We start from the raw sequence: 22,500 nt of genomic DNA, 5'->3' as shown, positions 1-22,500 counted from the left end.
TGATGAATAGTCTAATATTACTTTTAGGCTGTAGGTATACCTAATTTACATGAAAAGGTGTCTTTTAAACTACAGTTTAAAGTGTTTAAATGCTAGATTTGCCAATATACATTTTATTGTACAGTCTATGGGCACAATAACACAATAAAGCTGTTATTTTTGCTAATAATATTCATAACAAAACAGATCAGTACAATTTCCACTCGAAAAAGTGCAGACACCCCTCACATCTTGTTTTGACATCCTTTAGTGGGGATCAAGCATTATTTGTGGCACTTTTTTTCTTATTGCTTGTCTGCATTTTGTCTTGTTTGTAAAGCGTGCATCCGCTTTGCCCACTGCTTTACAAGGGCGTGTTGAGGTATTAGCATTACCTTAAAGCTGTCTGTGTCTCTGTGTCACCTGGGCTCTGATCATTATATTGCGCTGGGCAGATGCTGATGGTGTGTTGAATCAGCAGGGAAGAGCCGAGCACACGCCGCATTACGCTGCTCTCGCACTTCACCGCTTTCTGCTAGCCAAGCATGTAGCGCAACGAGAAAAAAGCTTTCATTAGCATAATGAGCCAGACGTAACTCTCAACTTGGTTAAATCATAGGTAATCAGGAAAAAAAAGTGTGGAAAACAGACCAAGGCATTTACAGGGAGAGAAGATATGAGGCAGGAAAATGTGATTCGCATGCAATTTGCCACAGTTATTTTAAGTATGCGTGTTATTTATTTATTTTTCCTAATAGTGTTTAATAACTAGTGAATGATTGACTTTGTTCATGGTGTTTTATAATGTAAAATTTAATATTTAGAACATTAACATATTTTGATTAATTTATTATATTTAAAATAATTAAATCAAATATATATTAAAATAAAAGTCTATTATTAAAATATTATGAATTAGTATTATTTAATTTTGAATGAATAATGAATAAACAAACAAACAACCTACCTGCCTAATTTCACATTTATTGTAAGTTTATTGTTTATTGTTTACGTTATGGATTCAAGATGTAAAATAGTATTTATTTATTTATTTATTTATTTAAAATGAGTATAAACGTACTGTTGCCCTGTATAGTTTATTTATTTATTTATTGACTGATTGATTTCAAGTGAGTGTAAACATACCATTGCCCTGGAGAGTTAATTAATTAATTTATTTATTTAAATGCATTTAAATATACTGTTGCTCGGGAGAGTTTATTTATTTATTTAAATTAATTTAAACACACTGTTGCCCTGGAGAGTATATTTATTTATTTATTTATTTATTTATTTATTTATTTATTTATTTATTTATTTATTCAAGCATACTATTGCCCTGGAGAGTTTATTTAATTCTTTATTTAAAACTAGTATAAGCATACTGTTGCCTTGGAGAGTTAGTTTATTTATTTATCTTTTTTTAAAAAATGATTTAAACATACAGTTGCCCTGAAAAGTTTATTATTTATGTTTTATTTAATTATTTATTATTTATTAATATATATTATACATATATATATATATATATATATATATATATATATATATATATATATATATATATATATATATATATAATTTTTTTTATAACGTACTGTTGCCTTGGAGAGTTTATTTTATTTTATTAATTTTTTTTTTAAAATGAGTTAAAACATACTTTTGCCCTGGAGAGTTTGTTTGTTTAGTCATTTATTTAAATGTGATTAAACAAACTGTTTCCCTGGAGAATTTATTTATTTATTATTATTATTATTATATATTTTTTTATTTATTTAAATTAATATAAACATACTTTTGTCTTGGAATTTGTTGGTTTATTTATTTATTTATTTATTTAAAATTAATATAAACATACTGTTGGCCTGGGGAGTTAAACAAATCATATTATTTCGTTAATTATTTGAAAATAAGTTACTCACTTTAATTGTTACCTTTTAAAATAGTTTCAATGCTTATAATCAATTAACATTTAACAATTAACATGATTCCTTGATTGATTCGTTAATTTTCTACCTACAAATTAATTCGTTTATTGGTGTGTTTTTGTTTGCTTGAAAATTAGCTTTACAAAGGTATCCCAATTTAGTTCAGGGCAGATAATAATATTTTTTCACATGGGTTAGCTGGAGATACTCCTCTATCAGTCAAGCATGTTATTCTGGACTGTGTTTTCCTGTCTTTCATCTGTACGGGCTGCTGATGGCCTTTTTATAAGCCTCATGGCTCCAGAAGCCCCTCAGCTCAAATACAAGACCCTCTGAAGATTATGAGCACTGTGATGGAATTATAATAGCAAAGCCTGTATTAGGAGTCACATTGTGCAGATCTCTCAAAAACATTTCAAGCTCATATTTCACAGGGAAAATAGGACCATCCATCCATCCATCCATCTGTCTATCCATCCATCCATCCATCCATCCATCCATCCATCCATCCATCCATCCATCCATCCATCCATCCATCCATCCATCCATCCATTCGTTCGTTTTGCTTGATAGCTTGCTTTGAAACACTGAATTAGTTACAATTAATCAAAACAATTTCCTTTAAATTATCATTGGAGGATTCTATAAGTTTGCACTAAAGTGTTTTCTTTATATATTTATCAGTTTTTTTTAATTATTATTTTATTTTTCACTGGATTTTCTCTGGAATCTCACTTGCGAATTGTTTGTAATTTAATATTTATATATATTTTTAAATAGTCTCAAGTATTACCATGTTGAAAACCTCACAATTATACTTGTGATATATAAAACCTTGGTAGTTAGTTTGATAGACTTTAATTTGAATTTTAACAAAATTCAGCATTTTTTTATTTATCAAACTATTTAATAAATAATTGTACTGTGTAGTCTATAATTCTAAATATTATATCCTAGTTTAATTAAACTAAATTTTATATTAACAAATATATATTAACAAAACAAACATTGCTTATATTATAGTTTTTTGTAACATTAATTTTGTTTAACGTAAGTAATTTTCTAAAAAAAATTGGACTCAAGTTTCATTTATACTGATCTTTATTTTATTTTATTTTATTTTATTTTATTTTATTTTATTTATTTTATTTTATTTTATTTTATTTTATTTATTTTATCAGCTAGTTTGTTACACTTATGTTCTGATTGCATATAAAATTTCCATCTAATTGATACATACTTTTTAACAAAACTGAACTAATAAACTTTATGTGAGTGATATTGTTAGTTAAACACCAATGAAACAAATTAAAACAAGGTTTATGTAATAATATCAATACATACAATGTATTTTAAAGGCTTCTTATTAATCCAACTATTGTGTAGAGTATGGAGTTACGTAAATTTTGTCCCCGAATATTAGGTAAATCAATCTTATAGAATTGAACTAATTGGATCTGGCTTTTTTTATACAGCTAGATATATTTATACCATATTCATATCTTTTAACTCATTAAATAATAGTATTCGATTTTAACAGACTTACACTGATTCGAAGAAATCTTGACAACATACATTTAAAAAAATAACTCAACAAAATAAAATACAATCAAAAAGTTACAAACTGTTATGATAAACTTCATTGTGATTCCTTTTTTTAGTGTATTTAGATAGTTTGGTCTTTAATAGTTAGATTTGGAGGTTTGGATTAAATCAAGACAGCCTTGGTGATTATATAGATATATATATATATAATATAATATATTATATATATATATATATATTATATATATATATATATATATTTTTTTTTCAAAGCAAAAACAAAAACTAAACCACTCAACATTTATACTATACACAGTTCATTTACTATGTTATTTCAATGATATTCCAAACTACCTCCAAGAATAAATTACCATTAATATTTAACAAGTCCAAAAAAACGAAACAAAAAAAAAAAAAAACCCACAATCACTGCATTACAGCAAGCCAATTCCACATGAATGCAGAGCTCAGAGCCTCCACTGTGCTCATTTACCTCCATTGTTATCGTTAAATGCTGCTCCATTGTATTCTAATACGCTAGATTCTAGTTTCGCCGCCTATTCTAGGTGCGAAAAATCTCTCCTTGTCGCGAGCAGAGCGGTGGAAGTGGCCATGACTCATCTCGTTCGCACCACAGGGTTTCCCTTCCCCATCCGGGATCTCCTATTATCCCGTAACAGCTCCGGCTGACAGGGCCTCCATTCAGCCTCTCATGTCTGGCCGACGGGGGGTCAGGAAAAAATGTGCTGTCCAGCTGGAGGCGAAATTCACCACGCTGTTCCTGCGCTTTAGCCCGACGTCCTGTGAATCGCTAATGCTGTCTAGCTGTTCCTTTCCAGGCCTGTGTGTGTGTCATTTTGAAACTGGAGCTTTTGCCAAACATAAATACGATTCGGGCATTGTGAACGAAGCCTAATGAGAATTTCAATTACAGTAAACACAATAACGCCTGACAATCTGGAGGTCTTGGTAATTTATGCTGGTGGGGATATAATAAGCTGTGTTTAGATGGCGAACAAAAATCTGCCTGTGACGATCGCCATGTCGTGCATGCAAAATGAGACAAATTGTATTAGATTATTGTATTACTGCGATAAGCGTGTGAGGGGTGTTTTTTTTCAAAACCATTACTTGTAGCCACACTGTAAAAAAAAAGTACTGCCTTAAATTTTTAAGTTTACTTCACTTAAACAGTGAAATTGTCTTAACTCAGGTTAAAGTTGACAGGACTTGACAATAAAAGTGTAATGGACATGGTCAAAGTTCATTCAATCATTCATTTTCTTTTCGGCTTTGTCTCTTTGTTAATCCAGGCTCACCACAGCAGAATGAACCATCGTGTTTAGTTAACTTAAATAGATGAGTTGTTGTAATTAAGAATGATGATGATAGGACATAATAATTCAAGTTTAAGGGACATGGTTTAAGTTGAGCAAACTTGTACATTGAAGTTGACTTATTTACACACACTATGGCCTACACTACCTGACAAATTCTTGTCATCGATCCCAGTTGTGAGAGCAACAAATAATAACTTGACTTCTAGTTAATCAACCCCCAACCCCAGACCCCCCCCCAAATCATCGGGCTCTTCATGACCACCTGCCCATTTAAGAGTCTATGCACGACACTGGTTAAACTGCATCCCAATCATCACAAATACTGCAGAAGACCTACTGGATCCCACATGGACAAAAGATTCTCATGGAAATCAATCAAGTTTGGTAAAGGAAAAATCATGGTTTGGGGTTACATTCAGTATAGCAGTGGAGTCCTGCAAGAATGCACTTTTTTGCCATTCCAGATGACTTTAATAAGTTATTTGAGTCATTGCAGAGATGTATGGATGCAGACGTCCAAGCTGTCATAAACAATATTAATTTTCTTTCCACTGCACCATGACTTTATATTCTATACTGCACATTATTTCTCTTAAGTGACAAGACTTTTGTCCAAGCAAAGTCAGACCTTACTGTCCTAATTAAATCATTAAAAATCAAGGCATGAGCGTAATCTAGAGGCTTTTGCCATATAAGCTACTTCTGATACCAAATGATCAACTAGAAGTCAAGTTATTATTTGTTGTTCCTAAAACTTGAATAGGCTACAAGACTTTTGTCAGGTAGTGTATTTAGTTTATTCAATTCAATTTTACTGCATGTCTTTGGGGAAATCCAGAGAACCCGGATGAAAACCATGTGAGCTTGCAAGCTCCACACAGAGAGGCCAATTTACCCAGCTGGGACTTGAACCAACAACCTTCTTGCAGTGAGGCGACAGTGCTAACCACTGAGCCAGAGTGCTGCCCATATTTGACATTCCAAAAGTAAGCAAATATAAAAATACACTTTAAAAGTGGATTTATTTAATTAAAAATGTATTTGTTTTCATTGTACTATTTAAAGCTCAGATGTTTGAAAAGGTTAATTTGACTAATAAATATGAGTTCAGCTGACTCTTTTTTTAAATGTAGTTCAGCCAATTAAAACTTTGATATATATGTTATGTCAACACATTCAATCCAGATAAGTTAACAGAACTCAAAATATTAAGTTGTCATAACTAATTGGCACAATCATTTTTTTTTTACAGTGCAGAGTTTTGACTACAATTTGTGCTTGTATACAAATCAATTTGTACATTGATTTCACGGACGTTTCCATGAGTATTTCAGCAACGGCTGCAACTTCAACAGCTTTAATTCATTTTCACACCCCGTTTACATTAAAGAAATAGTTCACCCCAAAACAAAATTACCTCATAGTTTACTCTTTCTCGACTTACCTCAGTGTTCACTTTGTTTAAGTATGTTTTATCCTGGCTCTCTCATCCTGTATAATGGTGTCAGACAGTCTTTTTTAACACTCCTGTTGACTTACGGGTCAAAAATGACCCAGGCATTATTTTAACAGAAAAAAAAAAATAAAATAAATAAATAAATAATAAACACACACACACCACGCACACCCAACACACACACACACACACACACACACACACACACACACACACACATATTAATATAATATATATATATATATATATATATATATATTGTGATGTTTTCATAAAATGACCCCAACATTACAAAAAATTCTTCATTTTCTATTTTCCTGTTTTCATGAAGGCTATAAAACATACCTGTCAACATTTGGATGTAAAAATACGGGACAACAATTAGCTTCAAATGATAGAATACATAGCAAACATTAGAAAATATTGACAATAAAATAAAAAGGTTTAGCGTAACAAAATCAATGGCCTATACAGAAATTAAGTTATAAAATCTTGTTCACTTTGTATACGCTGTATTTAAATATAGATTAAAGTTACTATAGTTTTTAGTGAAGAGCAGCAAATGAATCTCTCATTTTGTTTGGTGTCACTGTAATAATGCACAGATCTAAGCTAATAAAAGCATTTGAGCACTTTAATAACTGTTTATGCTCATTTAAGAGAAAATTTTTGTGTTTAAAATAAAAAACGCTGGATGGACATGTTTGCATATTATTAAGTGTATTATCTGCTTAAACACACGCCCAAATCCCAAGGTGTCCACTTTCGCTCCTCTTTATATGGCGTGTACAAAAGCTAATCTGGGAACAGTTTATCATTTATTCACTGAATCAGAGGTTGCCTAGGAAGTGTGATGGTCGACACAGCTTTATTGGAAAGAAAGTGAATGTAGATAACTTTTTATTAATTTTAATTTGCTTTCAAACTAAAATAAAGCAAAAGCACAATTCTCTTGAGCAGCTCTTTCATTCATATCACCTTTGAGATCAGTTCTGTGTTGATGGTACTTTCACTTTTCATAGAAAGATTAAAAATACTACAGAAATATGGAAAATACTTAAACAGGTTGATAGCAGGATAGAATTTCTAATACAGGAGAATCACAGCAAATATGGGAGGGTTGAGAGGTATGCTGTAAACATTTAAGGTACGATGATTGTTCTTCGGGTCAATTTTGACCCGCCAGCTATAAAACCATTTTTAAATCATAAAAATTAAATCATCTAGTTTAGTAGTTCATTATTATTATCTGTCAAAACTGTCTTGAGCATTGGCGCTCACAAAGAGTGGTCTTGTGCCTAACAGAAAACCATTGCAAATTTATTGCGTTTCACTTTTCATAAAAATCTTACAGCAATACATTCTCCCATGTACAATATAAACCCTTTTTTTCTACAATTTTCACATAATACCTTTGTAAGCACTTAAAAGTTAATTTAATTACTTAATTATAAAATAAAAATAGAATTATACAAAGGCATTGTAACTAAAATGCCTGCATGAACTCTTTGCATATGCAGGACTTTGCCAGCTAATGTGGGAAGCAACACCTAAAGGTGCGGATATCAGTAATGAAAATGTATCTATCAGAAAATGCTTACCAAATGTTTATTAAAAATGTCTTAAATGTTTAGTTTACAATACCTAATTATTGTTTATGAGTTTTATTAAATATATGCTTTTAAATGATGATTCATGTTTTATTATTGAAATTATTCATAAAATCACTTTGCCTTTCCAGTAATATTTATTTTCATAGATATTGTAATAAAGAAGCAGTTGTCTGACACTTATGTACCTTTTTTATGAGAACAATTGTGTACCTTCATTTCAGTTTTACCAAAAAAGTACATAACATTATCATATGAGGGCTCTTCCATACCATATAAGGTACAACTTTTACAAAGGTACAAATTTGTTACTTAAGGAATATTATTTGTACCACCGTGTACCTTTTTTTATGAGAATGTATAAGAAAAAAGGCCGAAAGTGTACGTTTTTAACAGATTAATGGTATCAGTTAAATAATTAATTATTAAAATTATTTTATATATTTTAAAGTTTGGCTACATAAGGGGTCGATCACAGTGAATGCGCTTTTTGCGTTGAGAGGCTCATCTTTTGAATGGTTTTAATGGTCGCGAGTGTTTTGCACGCTGCTCGTCCCAGAGCAGCAGTGTTTGTGTTTCAAGATGACTACGGCGAACTTTGTAAAGATGAAGGAGAGACTAGTGCTCGCTGTTTCAAGTTATGCAGAGCTGTATGACTTTAAAAGTCTTGTTTCACAATCTTATTAAATATTACAATGATAACAACATAGACAGCAACACTCAACACTCGCGCACAATCAATAAAACATAACATGACATAAAAAAGAGCACCGCGCTTCTTTATTCTTGTCAAATAAAAAAGGCAGTGTGGTGTGCCTCACGTTTTTGGAATGAAAAAAAGCACATTCGCTGTCATTGGCCCCTTAATGTGCAACTGCAACACAAATTCGCAAGACTGTAATGTGCAACCACATGTGCCTTCAGACAAATTTGCCAAAGAAGCAAAATGGAAGAAGAATATTGCAGTTTGACACAGAAGATTTGATGCCAAATCAGCCTCTGATTGCCTCTCCTGGATCTGCATCACAAACACAACAAATAGGCTATAGCTTTCATTTTACAGCTTATAAAACAGTATGCAATTAATGCAATATCATATTTTAACAACAAAACTTTACAAAAAGTCAACATATCCTTGCGTTGTCATTGTCTTTTATCACACGCAGCGCGCACACTTGACCCTTGAGTGAGCGATGGGGAAAAAAACCACAGAAGCTCCGAGAGTAAAACCAGACGCTAAAGACATTCTTTAAATAATGATTTCTATTAAAAATGTAAAAAAGTTTTGCGAAATAATAATAATACCAGCGGAGGATTAATTAAATGCATATTTTACTTTGGAGCGATCGATTTAAGGTAGCCTGCTATTTTTATTTGACGGAAAAACAAAAAAAACCTAAGATTGAAAAAAAAAAAAAAACAGCCGGTCCTTAAAAAGGATTCAGTCAGTGTTTTTGTTTTGTAATCTAAATTTGTCATTTAAGTGAAAAATTATCTAGGGCAGGAGTATTTATTTTATTCTTTATATTTAGTTTATTCTTTTTTCTGTGCCTGTTCTGTTATTAATATATTGGCATGTTAAAATAAACCAGTGTTTTAAAATGCAATATTTAATGTGTCAGACACAAAATAGACACGTCTTTTTTAAAAAAGTAAATAATAACCAAACAAACACATCTAGGTTGTAGCGATGTCTGTACAACATTGTCATATTTTAAAGGTAACGTCGCCACTTACGTGCTCGCTACATTGTTATAACGTAGAAATGTAAGATGTGAGAAGGCTGTAGCAATATTGACATTCATCAACCGTGAGACGATGTTCTTACTACATGTATTAATGTTTTTCCTGGCAGTTTATCAGTACTGCCTAGAAGACAGGAAAAGCAGTAATAATTTAAATATTGCTTTTTCCTTTTTAATTTAAAAACTGCATATGTAAATTTCACAACTGCATATTTTACAATATATAATACATACATTACATATCTAATTATAAGCAAACAGTATAAAATAAGGTTTAGATTACATTAAATAACACTGGACACTGGGCACCGAAGCTCTGGACTGGAGAATACAGCAGCCCGTGGAGCGCAGCCGAAGGCCAGGTGTAGTATGGAGAACGCAGTCAGAGAAAGAAACAAATCCAGCAGAGAATCCACTGTCAGAGATGGATCCACAGCAGCCACAAGTCAACATAGGCAGTGAACAAGAGAATACAGATCAGAGCTTGACACAGCAGGACTACACAAATGACCACTGATGTCTTAATTAGCAAGAAGAAATAAAGCAATATACTCACGTCTCCTCGGTCGTTGTTAAATGAGATGCCGAACAGTCTGTTGAAATTTAAACTGATTCATTGATGACGAGTAAATGTTGTACAGTGGCCGTCCATACAGCCTAAGCACAAGCTAAAGCAGTGGCCGTTTAAATGGCAACATTATGACACTGTGTTGTGACAACCTTCAGCAACAACGGTTAATATCCGAATAACGAGCAGCAGTTGTCAGTTAGCAAAATTAGCCGAATTGAGCATCCCAGTCACCAGTTTATCAGGAAGTGTTGACATTGTACTCTTTAACTCATCAAATAGAACCATTGTTTTATTTGCAAATGTTTTTATGTGATATACCAGTTTTACACATAAGCCCAATTCACATCTTTGAATTAAAACAGCTATTGGCAGTCTTCTGTAGACCTTTGGAAAGTCTTTGGATCTTCCAGAGCTTTGACTAGTTTAATCTAAATAATTTATTTGCAAGTAATAAGACCAGACTCCTGAAGCCCATTTTTCACACTTGTCTTTCTTTTTTTAAATTCTTTTTTTTTCTATTTCTGACGTCCCATTGATATCGAATCCCAGCCGTTTTCTTTTGATCTCACCTCAAGTCATGACCGCAGCTCTGTGAACTTTGGCTACACTGCCTACGCCACCAGGATAAAGACGCTCAAACAAGTCATCTCAGCAAGGCTGGAATTTGGCTACATTTTCAATATCAGCTCTTGGCAAACCCTGCAAGCCTTCAAGAAAAAAGGAACCCTGCTAGGCAAGACCAGTTTCCATTTAGATTGGGGTATTTCTGTTGCTAACAGAAAGCAAGCGTTTAGGACATCTTTGACAGGACATGTGGAGCGGGCAGGGTGTAAAGTCATGGGATATTTTGCTGTCAATTGTGTCTCTATCAGCCTGGGAACTGCAATGATCTGTCAGTAATGGTGAAAGAAGAGCGGCTGTAACACTGCTGTTTAGATTGGACATATAGTAGGAACAGAATTGTCTTACATCTACTCATTTTTAGGATCGTGGTGTACTAAAAACATTCTAGGAGATCCAAGAAGTTCTTCTCCAACCCAAAAAGAATATTTATCGAAGCTAAGCTGCAAAAATAAATGGGCTTGACATAAAAGTAATGCTATTTCTGGCTGTGTGTAGACACTCTGCAGACTCCTCTGCGAGATCCTAATGTAAGAGAGTTATTTTTTGACAGTTAGCTAGTTTACAAAAAGAACATTTGAAGAAACTGTTGAGTTCAGGAAGTTTATATGGTAACACTTTATTTTGACGGTCCATTTGAGTATTAGTAGACTGTCTGCTTAATATCTGTTGATACTGCTCCTTCAACAGACATTTAACTGACTATAAGAACTTTGCAAGTACATGTCAACTTATACTAACCCTAACCCCAACCTAACAGTCTACTTATAATTTAATGAGAATTAGTTGCATGTAGATACAATGTAAATTAAATTCAACAAACGGACCATCAAAATAAAGTGTGACCATTTATGATTTCACATTTGTGCTGTTTTTGGCTACATGTAGGATCTTTAGGGTTAGGGTTAGTTTCATTAACAGTCCAAAATGATTTCTATGGACAATATCCTTCAAAAATAACTTAACCTCTGGATCTTTCTGAATTCTGGTTGTGTGTAGAACCTTCCAACTGTAGATACTTTGAAATATTATTTTTATGTTAGAACTTCAAACTTCAGTAACCTGGTTAAGTTCCTCCAGTCCAAAAACTATTTTTATTTTTTTCAACCATGCTTCAAAGTTACAGTTACTTCTGGATGTTAGCTGTGACGCTTTTGAACTCTGACACTGAAGATTTTTCTACAATTAAAAAAAATGTTACCTAAATTTTTTTAAAAAAAAGGTTACCTACATTTTCAAAATGAATTTCCTTCACAGTCCAAAAAAAAGTTTCATAAAAGCTCCACATTTATGTAATAAGTGATGTCCTTGACTGCATTAAAAAACTTAAAATCTGTAGAATTCTTTCATAATGTGAGAAATAAGCCACGGACGTTTTCTAAGAAGATGCGTTTTTTAAGAAGAAACGTCATCCATGTTTCAAAATAAGCATTTATCGAAAAGGGTATTTAGTGTTACATATGAGCTATTTTCACATACATGTAGAAGCTTTTCATTTATCATAAACAATTATGCAACTACATAAGACTAAACAAGTCTGCAGATTCTTCTGAAAGATCACAAATATAAGAAAATAGCTCAAAAGAAGGAAAAAGAGGACAAAAATGGCACAAAAACCTAATCCCTTTGGCCCTATATACACGGCACAATAAGGTGCAAGACATGTTTGACATGATTTGTTGCTATTTTCAGACATACGCAAACCTATTTTTTTCCGTTTTGTGCCACATTGTTAAATAGTAAATCCATTTGTGCCACTTTGTGGACTCATGGGTGTTCTGATCTAGGATGGAGGTGTGTTAAGGCACATTGCTATTTTGAAAAACTAAATAGACTACGCAATTGTCCAGCTGAAAGCATCTGAAGTCCAGCTCAGAGCGCATTAGTTGTGCACCTTAAACATCTCTCATTGCTTAATACACATAGGATGTACAACAATACACAAATATATTTACAGATGAAAAAGAATTAAAGGGTTAAACAAGAACGCATAGAACATAAAAACATGTTGTGTGGTTGGATATACTCAGTTTTTTGACCACACTTCGTTATATTGTTTATTTATTCGTTTGCTGGAAATTAGAACTGAATTTAGAAATAGTTTTGAAACAAATCTTTGCACTTAACAACAGAATTAAATATGTAGGCTAATGGATGTCTTCAGTGGAGTGTGCACAACCCATTTCCTTATCCACAAAGTAAGGAAGTAAAGAGAAACTAAAAAGGATGAATGGAGGAGGCTCATTCTTTATTCTTGCTGCAGATGGTCAGTTTATCCATTCAGTGTTTTCCACTTACAAAGTTCGTCATGTAAATAGCAAGTAGGCCATGGCGCGACTCACCTGACTCTTAAAGGGAATGGGAGATGAGACACTGATTGGTTTTATGCCTGTTATGCTCAGAACACACCCATAACTTATTAAGGAAAACCCTGTTAAACCATGCGCCAGGGCCCGTATTTTACCGTATTTTACCGTATTTTATCTTATTTTCCGTCCTTAAAATAGCAAAAGTGGATTCGGACACACCCTAGTGCTTTTGCACCATGCGCTTTAGACTATGTGTCTAGATCATTAAAATAGAACCCTTTATGTATATGATATGATATTTGTGCTGTTTCTGGCCAATGCAACACATTCTCACTCTCGACTTGTCACATATCGATGGTCAGTCAATACCCCTTCTGACATTCTGTAGCTGCATTTACACTGCAGATCTTGACGGTCAATTCCTATTTTGTGACAGCATCTGATTTTTTTTATGACCTACTTACATCTTCTTTTAAAAGTGGCTTATATCTAGTATCTGCATTTACATTACACATGACAAAGATGGATTGGACCTGGAAAAAAATGAGTGGAAACTGACTGACAGCTGTGATAATAGAACAGCATCTTTTCTCCATTCCTGTATTTAATCAGATTGCAGGGTTAATTTTTTTCACACGTATGTAATATCCTTAAACACTGTATGTCTCGCACGGCCACTGCTGTTTAGATTTGTTATAAGTTGATTTGTTATAATTTATGACAAAAATGTTCACAGTTCAAATCAATCAAATCAAATCACTGTTATTGTCACATCATCAGCAGCATGTGTACTATGATGAGTGAAAAAAGCTTAGGTAGTGGCTCCAGACAGTGCAAACAGTGCAAAATACAACAACAGCAAAATACAACAACATACTCCCAAAAAACAAAAGAGTATACAATTAGCAATGTTGACAGTAGTACATAGAAGACATGAAGGTATACACATAGTCTGGCTGTTGGTGGAAAATTATTTGGCTATTTTACTTTAAGTAATTTAGTTATTTCTTTAATAATTTGGCTATTTTACTTCAACTACAGTTGGCTATTTTACGTTAATGCTGAACAATAGGTGATTTAATATCATGTCCATGTGGTTTGAGTTATGCACAGTTATTGACCTTTGTTCACATGATGTATGCAAAAGTTTTATATTGTTTAAGTGGCAGATGTTGTGCATTTATGCTTTCTCTGAGAAGACTTTGGCATTGATATGCTAACGCAAAAGGCGTTGACGATTTTATTGTTATGATTAAATTGCAAATTTTGTAATATTTTTTACTGTATTGAGGTATGAGTCAAAACTATTTTATCTACGTTACAATATAAACACATTTTGATCGTGTAACTCGCTAAACCTGACCAGTTGTCAATGTAAAATAAGATATCAAATTCTCTAAGACCTCAAATACCCTAAACTGACAAATTTCTGACCAATATATAAGCAGTAGGCTACTAAAAGCAGAATCTTTGCTATAAATATGTATAGTAAAATCTGAATTGTTACAAACACTGTTCTTCTTGCACAAATGGTTGAAAGTTTGGACTTGAAATGCAACACAACTTGTTTGTAAAAATTTTACATCTTTGGACTTTGCTATGAATACATTTGATTCTGCTTTTATTTGCCAACTGTTTATTTAGCTTGTTCAGAAGTGGGTCGGTTTAGGGTATATGTGGGGTTAGGTGGTACAAAATATTTCTGAAAGTGCCTGTTTATAAAATTATTTGTATTTTACCAAAATATATGCAAACTGTTTAGTGGGACACATATGCAAATGACTAAAAGCAGTGGTGTAACCTGCTTTTTGTTAACAAAGTGACTCTGATGGGTCGCAAGTGTCATTGTACTGTATGATGATACAAGAGTAAGACTGTGTTGTTCTGGTTGAGTTTCGAACCTTTAAGTAAAGTTTCGAAATTTTATTTTCAATAGTTAGACAAGTTCTAGAGGTTCTTCCACATTCCAAAAAGAACATCAATAGATGCAAAGCTTCACATTATTGGTTAATGTTTATGACATAGTGTTAATGCTGTTAAGGAGGTTGGGGTGTATTGACAGTGCAAAACAACTGCTTACAATAGAAAACAAAAAAAAAAAAGGTGATTGGGGCATAAACTTTTTTTTTTTTTTTTGTGCCCTGAATACTAAATTATTTGAAATTTGGAGGAAATGTCAACAGTGGTTTACAGAATAAACAATAATGCTGCTTTACTCAAACACATAACTATTAATTCTAAATCCAAAGAAACTGAGAAACATTTGTACTTATTTTTTATAAAGCTGTATGCTTTGTATCCCAAATGAAGATGTTTTTTTTTTAACTTGACATATGAAATAACAAATTTTAACTTGATTTCAAACTTCAGATTTGCATTCATTTTCTGAAAATTCAGTTTTATTACAAAATCTCAACTATTCTGAGTTTGGATCCACCATTTTTGCTGTGATCTTCCTGTGATCGTTTTTGTTTCGTTGACTATAGATGGATTTAGCATTAGATGATGTGGTTTGAGTATCTCAGAACGCGTCAATATCCTGGGATTTCATGGAACAGTTTCTAGTGTTTATGTAAAACATCCAACTCTGCAGATTCCTAATAAAATATTGAATAACAGCCAACAAGATCTCTGATCATTTCAATCGCATCTTAACGATTTGGTGACCCTGTCTCCTTTTTATAGTGGCTTTTATTGAAGGATGGAGCAGTTAAATATTGGACACGACCACCACTGTTTTCTGTGCACTTTTGATTGACCCTAAAATGTCTAAAATGTTTTGTAGGCGAAATGCCCTGGGTTAGCCAGCCTACTTTTCTATCCACTTTAAACTGGAAAAAAAAAATTACATTCCCTTTAACTTTTACCTCTGAAATGTGACATGACCTCTGTTCTTCAGGTGTTTTAAAATCCATTACTGTGTCGTCTTTTCAATAGACGGCAGGATTGGTTTTCTGGGGGTGCGCAAATCTATTGAAGATCTGATGTAAAATTCCATCACGATTACACACTAAAAAAATGAGAGATAACTTACAGCAATGACATTTCAAAATGATTTATTGGAGAAAAGATATTTTCAACAGTAAGATAACCAAATCTCATCATCAAAACGGATTGCAGATATGAATAGAGTTTAGTAAAGGGCAATATCAATGTAAAGAGATTGAATTGCACACACAACATGATTTGGCAATTCTGAAAGAAATCAGAAATTAATATAAACTAGTCAATATGAGAAAAATAAAGTAGTGTTACTAGTCGTTACTAGTTGAGTAGTTAACAAATCAGCTAAATTATTATAATTTTGGGGGAAAACATATCAAAGAAAAATAAATATATTTATGCCATTTTTAATGAATGTAACTGAATTTCTTGATGAATTTGTAAATGGGGTGCCACACCAAAGAACAGGAACACACACAAGCGTGCCCACACACACAACACACACCACACACACACACACACATATATATATATATATTTATATATATTATATATATATATATATATATATATTAATATATATTATATATATATATATATAATAATTTTGAGAAAAAAGATTTGTCATTTGCACATTATTTGTTGTTTAAAAATTGCATTTAATATTAAATATTATAAAAATAAATTTCTTATATGACCATTCACACGAAACAGTTTTTTTTTTTATTTTTCAAAGGCACTGCATTACCTTTTTGTTGCTCTTTTTTAACCACAGTATTTAAGGTCTTGGCACTGGAGTGTATGACATCAGGCATTTTTAATGACTTTTTTTGACAGCTGGCACTCAGAGCGCTCAGCAAATGGTTCTAATCTTTTTGTTATTTTATTCTTATCCAGAACTAAAATAATTTTGTTTCTGATAAGGTTGATTGCTTGTCATGTTTTTTCATTGAATAAAAAAGTGCCATATTTTATATTTTATATATATTTTTTAAACGTAATACCAATAAGAACTTCACTTAAATATTAATATGAATGTGTAATTTGTAAACATATTTGGTATTATATACATTTATATATTGGTAATAATTAAATTTTGATATTGCAATAAATGAAAAAGATATTTTTAATTCTGACAGATTGTAATTTTCAAAAAAAAAATAAAAAAATAATACAAATGACTATATTATTCAATTAAAACATTTATGATCAATAATATGATCAAGTGATCAGACATTTATAAAATATATTACTTTTTACACAAACCCAAACCTAAAAATTCAAAACATCTATTAAATTGTAATTGGGGCTTCTTCTTCTTTTTGTTATTTTGTGCTAAAAAAAGTCAGTTTTAATGTCAGTAAAATGTCAATAAAACTAAAATGCCACATTACTTAAACACATACTTATTAATTGTAAACCGAATGAATGTTTCCCAGTGATGGGTTGCAGCTGAAAGGGCATCGCCCAGTAAAACATATGCTGGATAAGTGGGTGGTTCATTCCGCTCTGGTGACCCCAGATTAATAAAGGGAATAAACCAAAAAAAAAATGAACGAATGAATGAATGAATGAATGAATGAATGAAACCAAATGAAACTGAGATACAATTGTTCTTTTTCCCCCAGAGCTGTGTATGTTTTTCTTACAAATGCTTTTTTTCCACATTAAATAACTGATTTTAACTTGATTTCCAACCTCAGATTTGCTAAAAATACATTTTTATTACAAAATCCAAACTCTTCTCAGGTTGAATCCACCATTTTTGTTGTGATCTACTTACACTTCTGCTTTTTTGGCCATGTATGGATTTTATTTTTAGATGAGGTGGTTTGAGTAGCTCAAAAAGTGTCAATCCTGGGAATTTCGTGCACAACAGTCTCTAGTGTTTCCAGAGAATGTTGGCAGCTCTTGTTATTAAAGGTGGTCAGAGGAGAATGACCAGACTGGTTCAAAGTGACAGGAAGGTGACAGTAACAGAAATACCACACAGCAACAGTGCTATGCAGACGAGCATCTAATGCATGACATGTCGAAACAGCTTCAGACCACAGCATGTTCTTCTCCTGTCGGTCAGCAAGAAACTCTTCAAACTGGACAGGAGAAAATAAAAAATTGCCTTTTGTCATGAGGCTGGATTAAGGAAACATGCTTTAAAATATGTTGATTTTGGTGTAACCTTTTCTTGAGAGAGATGAGGTTGAAAAGGCAAGCCAGTTCATATCCATAGCTGATTAATAAGGTTGTCCGCGGGGTCTTAAAAAGACTTAAAGGGCACCTATGGCAAAAAATCTACTTTTCAAGCTGTTTGGACAGAAATGTGTGTAAGTATAGTGTATAAACTGTCATATTGGGGTGAAATAAACACACCCAGTCCTTTTTTTTTTTCAAATTTAACATCATAAAAACATTGGACCAACTGGAGCGGTTTTCAGATTGACCACAACTTTACGTAGGAGTGCAGTCCCCCCGCCCACCAATATTGATTGACAGCTGCGCGCATTAACATGTCCCGGTAGTCACGTGTATAATCATATCAACACGAGAGGACGAGCGCAAAGCAACCAGGAATAAAAGGTCTGTTCAGTAAAATATTTAAAACAGTGCATGTGTAATGAATGTAATGAATGTAATAAAGTGTAATGAATTATAGCGATTTAGCTTAGCTTTACTTCATCAGCACAGCACCGCGTGTCAGAACATTTATAAAAGAATTACAATTTTACAAATTACAACAATTATAAAAGAAGACGCTTCAATCCCGGTTTGTGGACATTAAATCAGGTTATTTTGTACATTAACATAACAGATATCCACACAGCAGTGAGGATTAAAATGGAACAAAATCAATGCCAAAAGTATTGAATTAAAAAGCTTGTTGAATAGCACAAACTGAAAAAATAATACACCGTATTAACAAGTCTTGCATTTTAATGACTTGAATTGCAGGGTTTGTATTTTTAGGTCCTGAAATTTAACATAGCTGTTTATTTAAGCTGTGAATAGTTCAACTAAAAATATTTCAAACATGTTTTCGTACTTATAAATTCAATAATTCATTTTCAATTTCCAGGATTCACTTACAAAATATTCAATACCCTTTAAAAATACGATGTATAATATTCAAAAGGTAATTTTCAGTTCATTTTATTTCAGTTCAAATATTCGCTTCCATAAATTCAGTGGCTCAAATTCGACTGTTAAAATTCAACATTACATCCGGGAACTGCAGGAAAAGCAATAGATTGCAGATTGAAGATCGCCAGCTGCTTTTCCACCAGCAGGTGGAGATGGAATATTAAGATTTTTTACCCAGTAAATAGACGAGAAAAAAGCTAATAAAGGCACAAAAGTAGCATTTAATATTAATATCAGTGTCTTGGACATTATAAGTAATAAAATGAGTATGAGTAAAATAAGTAAATGATCTTTTGGTCATTTATATTTGCCCTTATGTAACAGAAGCCAGTTGGTGATCGCGTAAACCTCACTCCTCGGATTCAGCGACAGAGTTGTTCTGCAATATTTAGCCGGTTGTTGCTAGATCGGATACGTTTGCAGCCGGAAGTTAATGACAATTATTTCTATTATTTATAAAATTTCCCATATATTGTATTTTATTAACGTCTACCTCCACCCCAACCCTAAACCCAACCATCAGAGTACCGTAAAAACAGTTGTTGTACAGAGTATTATTTATGTTATCTGTTAAATTTCCCAATAAATTGTATTTTTTAACTACTCTCACCCCAACCCTAAACCCAACCATCACAGTACTGTAAAAATATTAATTATTGTTACACAGTTTCATTAAAAAATGCTGCTTTATTAATGTGCATATCGCACTTCCGGCTGGCAACATATCTGATCTAGACTTTACTATCTTTAATCTCCTCACAGCATTTGTCTCCCATACCGGTATCGCCAGCTCGTGCCCTGCTCGGACCAGTGGCGTTACATGCACATTAGAGATGCGCGGATGGGCTTTTATTTCATCTGCAACCGCATCACAAAACTCATCATCCGTCCGCCATCCATCCGCACCAATATTTCTGACCAATTTTTAAAACCGCACCCGCCCGCCATCTGCTGATTGGACTCTTTATTTGAATGGCTTATTCATTTTTATTAATAAATGAATGTTTATTTATTGATTATTAGAGAATAGAGAATGACTTTAATGTAGACATGTAGTTAATCCAAACGTGCAAGCCAAATCCAGCATTAATTGACGACGCTTTGAAGTGACGCTAAACGATACGAGGACGTGTCTTTGGTCCTCGAGTCTTTCCTTGCGTCCTTCCCTCGCATCCCGGAGGGGTGGAGCTAAGACACGAGGAAAGAAAGCAAGGAAAGGAAACGAGGATGCACAAATAAGAAATGAGAAGCACCCTATAAAGCTCTCAGAATATCCAACACGAATATCAGCAGTGAACTCCGTCTCCGATCGGCGCACAGGGACAAAAATAAATAGTCTAAATTAAACGCACTGTACTGTACATTTTTTTTATAGTAGCCTAATAGAAAACGCATTTTGACACATCATTTCAACATGCTGCTATTTAGCCTACTACTAAATGCCTATTTCACTTTATTTTTTAGCAAATAGATAGAAATAAGTCATTTACATTATAGCCTAATAATGTTCACATTTGTAGTTGTCCATAGCAACCCCAAAAACTTATCTGCTTGTCTTGCACACCTAATTAATGGGCACAGAAAAACAACGGAAACAACACCAATTCTGCGACACAGATGAACCTCTATTGATATCTCTATCAGACAATGCCTATTTTATATGCCAAAAGAAACAACAGGCAGTAAAAAAATATTAAAATAAATATCTTAATGTAGGCATAGGCTATAGTCGCATGCTTTGGCAAACATTTGAAAAAAGAAAAAAAATAAATACGTCATATCGTAGTTAAGCCTTATAGGCTCAGTCACCCCCACAATTAGAAATTCAATTACAATATATATATTATATATATATATATATATATATATATATATATATATATATATATATACCATCCCTCTTTGAGCGAACATGAAGTCTGACCAGGCTAAATTGCCTGTATGACAAGTCTATGCCCCAATAACCCATGAACTTACGATCATCCCCACAAACTTGAAGCATAATGAAATACCGCTTGCGACAAAGAAATTCTGGCAAAATAACCTTAAGCCTCAGAACGTAAAAGCGAGGCCAAATAACTAATACACAACATGTCTAGAATAGAACAGGCTAAACCAATATGAACGTAAAATTATCAGCTGACCGAACTCAAAAGTTTATATTAAACATGGGCTATGTGTAGTCTAGATAAGGCTAATTGGTTTAATATGCCTGACCTTAGGTCTAGTTTGAATTTTCTTGGCACTATGCAGGAATAAAATAGCATCTACAGTGTCAGGATTCAGACGAGAGCGCCTGGCCTCTATAACGCGCCTCGCTCACAGCACTTGTTGCTCATAGACTCGACTAGACATATTACTACCTGATGAAAATTTGACTATTTCAAAGTGTGCTCGATTTTTTGGATGTAGGTATGGTCAGATCATATTTAACAATTTATACATATTTTTTTTATTTGATTGGTACAACCGCCCGCCACCCGCCCAATTTAATTAAAATTTATTTTTCGTCACGTCATCCGCCCGATCCGCGGTTTATCCGCGGAGTCCGCGGCTGAAACTGCCAACCGCGCATCTCTAATGCACATAAACCGTCTTTTGATGAATATGATGTTACATTCTCTATCTTTATTAACTCATTCTTCCATAGATGTAAAGTATAATATTGACTGGCTGCTAAAGAATATAAACGTAAGAGAAAGGAAATAAAATAATCATACAAAATTCAAAACCAGAGAGATTTTATGAGAATGTCACACAAAACAGTTTACTTGCAACTGTTGGACAGATAGTGTTAGATAAAGACAGTGTTCAGGTACGATTTAAGGTTGGGTATGGATGGGACGTGTAATTTAAAATAATTTAACATAGCGAGCAAATGCATTAAAGGAGCGTCTTCAGTTATTAATACAGAACCGTCTAATATATGGCATAAGCATTAAGGGGTTATTAGAAGTGTTTGTGCTGTTTAAACACAGCTTTTTTCAGGATTGGGGTAGGCTATAGTTTATTATTTAAATTATTATTGTTGTTGTTATTATTTTATTATTATTATTGTTATTATTTTATTATTTTATAACATTTATTTAGGCTACTGCGCTTGAATAGTCATTAGTGGTTTATATACATTACTATAAATTAGTATTTACTTTTTAACACTCTGCCTGCCTTTCATTTTTCTAATTTTTGTGGGTTCTGCCATGGTGCCTTTAGTTTGTCCAGATTAATTGTTTTTATTGTTATGTAGTAGCCTAGGCTTACTGCACGCCTTTATTTTTATTTTTTATTTTTTATTTTATATTATATTATATATTT

The 22,500-nt window shown here is 32.9% G+C and overlaps 1 protein-coding gene across 1 annotated transcript in view; it reads left to right on the top strand.

Moving 5' to 3' along the window:
- Window positions 1-22,500, top strand: part of galt (galactose-1-phosphate uridylyltransferase) — a 172,323-nt gene that overhangs the window by 62,969 nt on the left and 86,854 nt on the right. The window contains exon 8 of the mRNA XM_056466316.1: window positions 8,471-8,495. Coding sequence (XP_056322291.1) covers window positions 8,471-8,495 — 25 coding nt within the window. The remainder of the gene's footprint in view (window positions 1-8,470; window positions 8,496-22,500) is intronic.

Source organism: Danio aesculapii, chromosome 10 (genome assembly GCF_903798145.1).
Source record: "Danio aesculapii chromosome 10, fDanAes4.1, whole genome shotgun sequence".
NCBI classification, from domain to species: Eukaryota; Metazoa; Chordata; class Actinopteri; order Cypriniformes; family Danionidae; genus Danio; species Danio aesculapii.
Note: the sequence above shows the minus strand (reverse complement) of the source record. Positions and strands in the feature narration are given on the sequence as shown.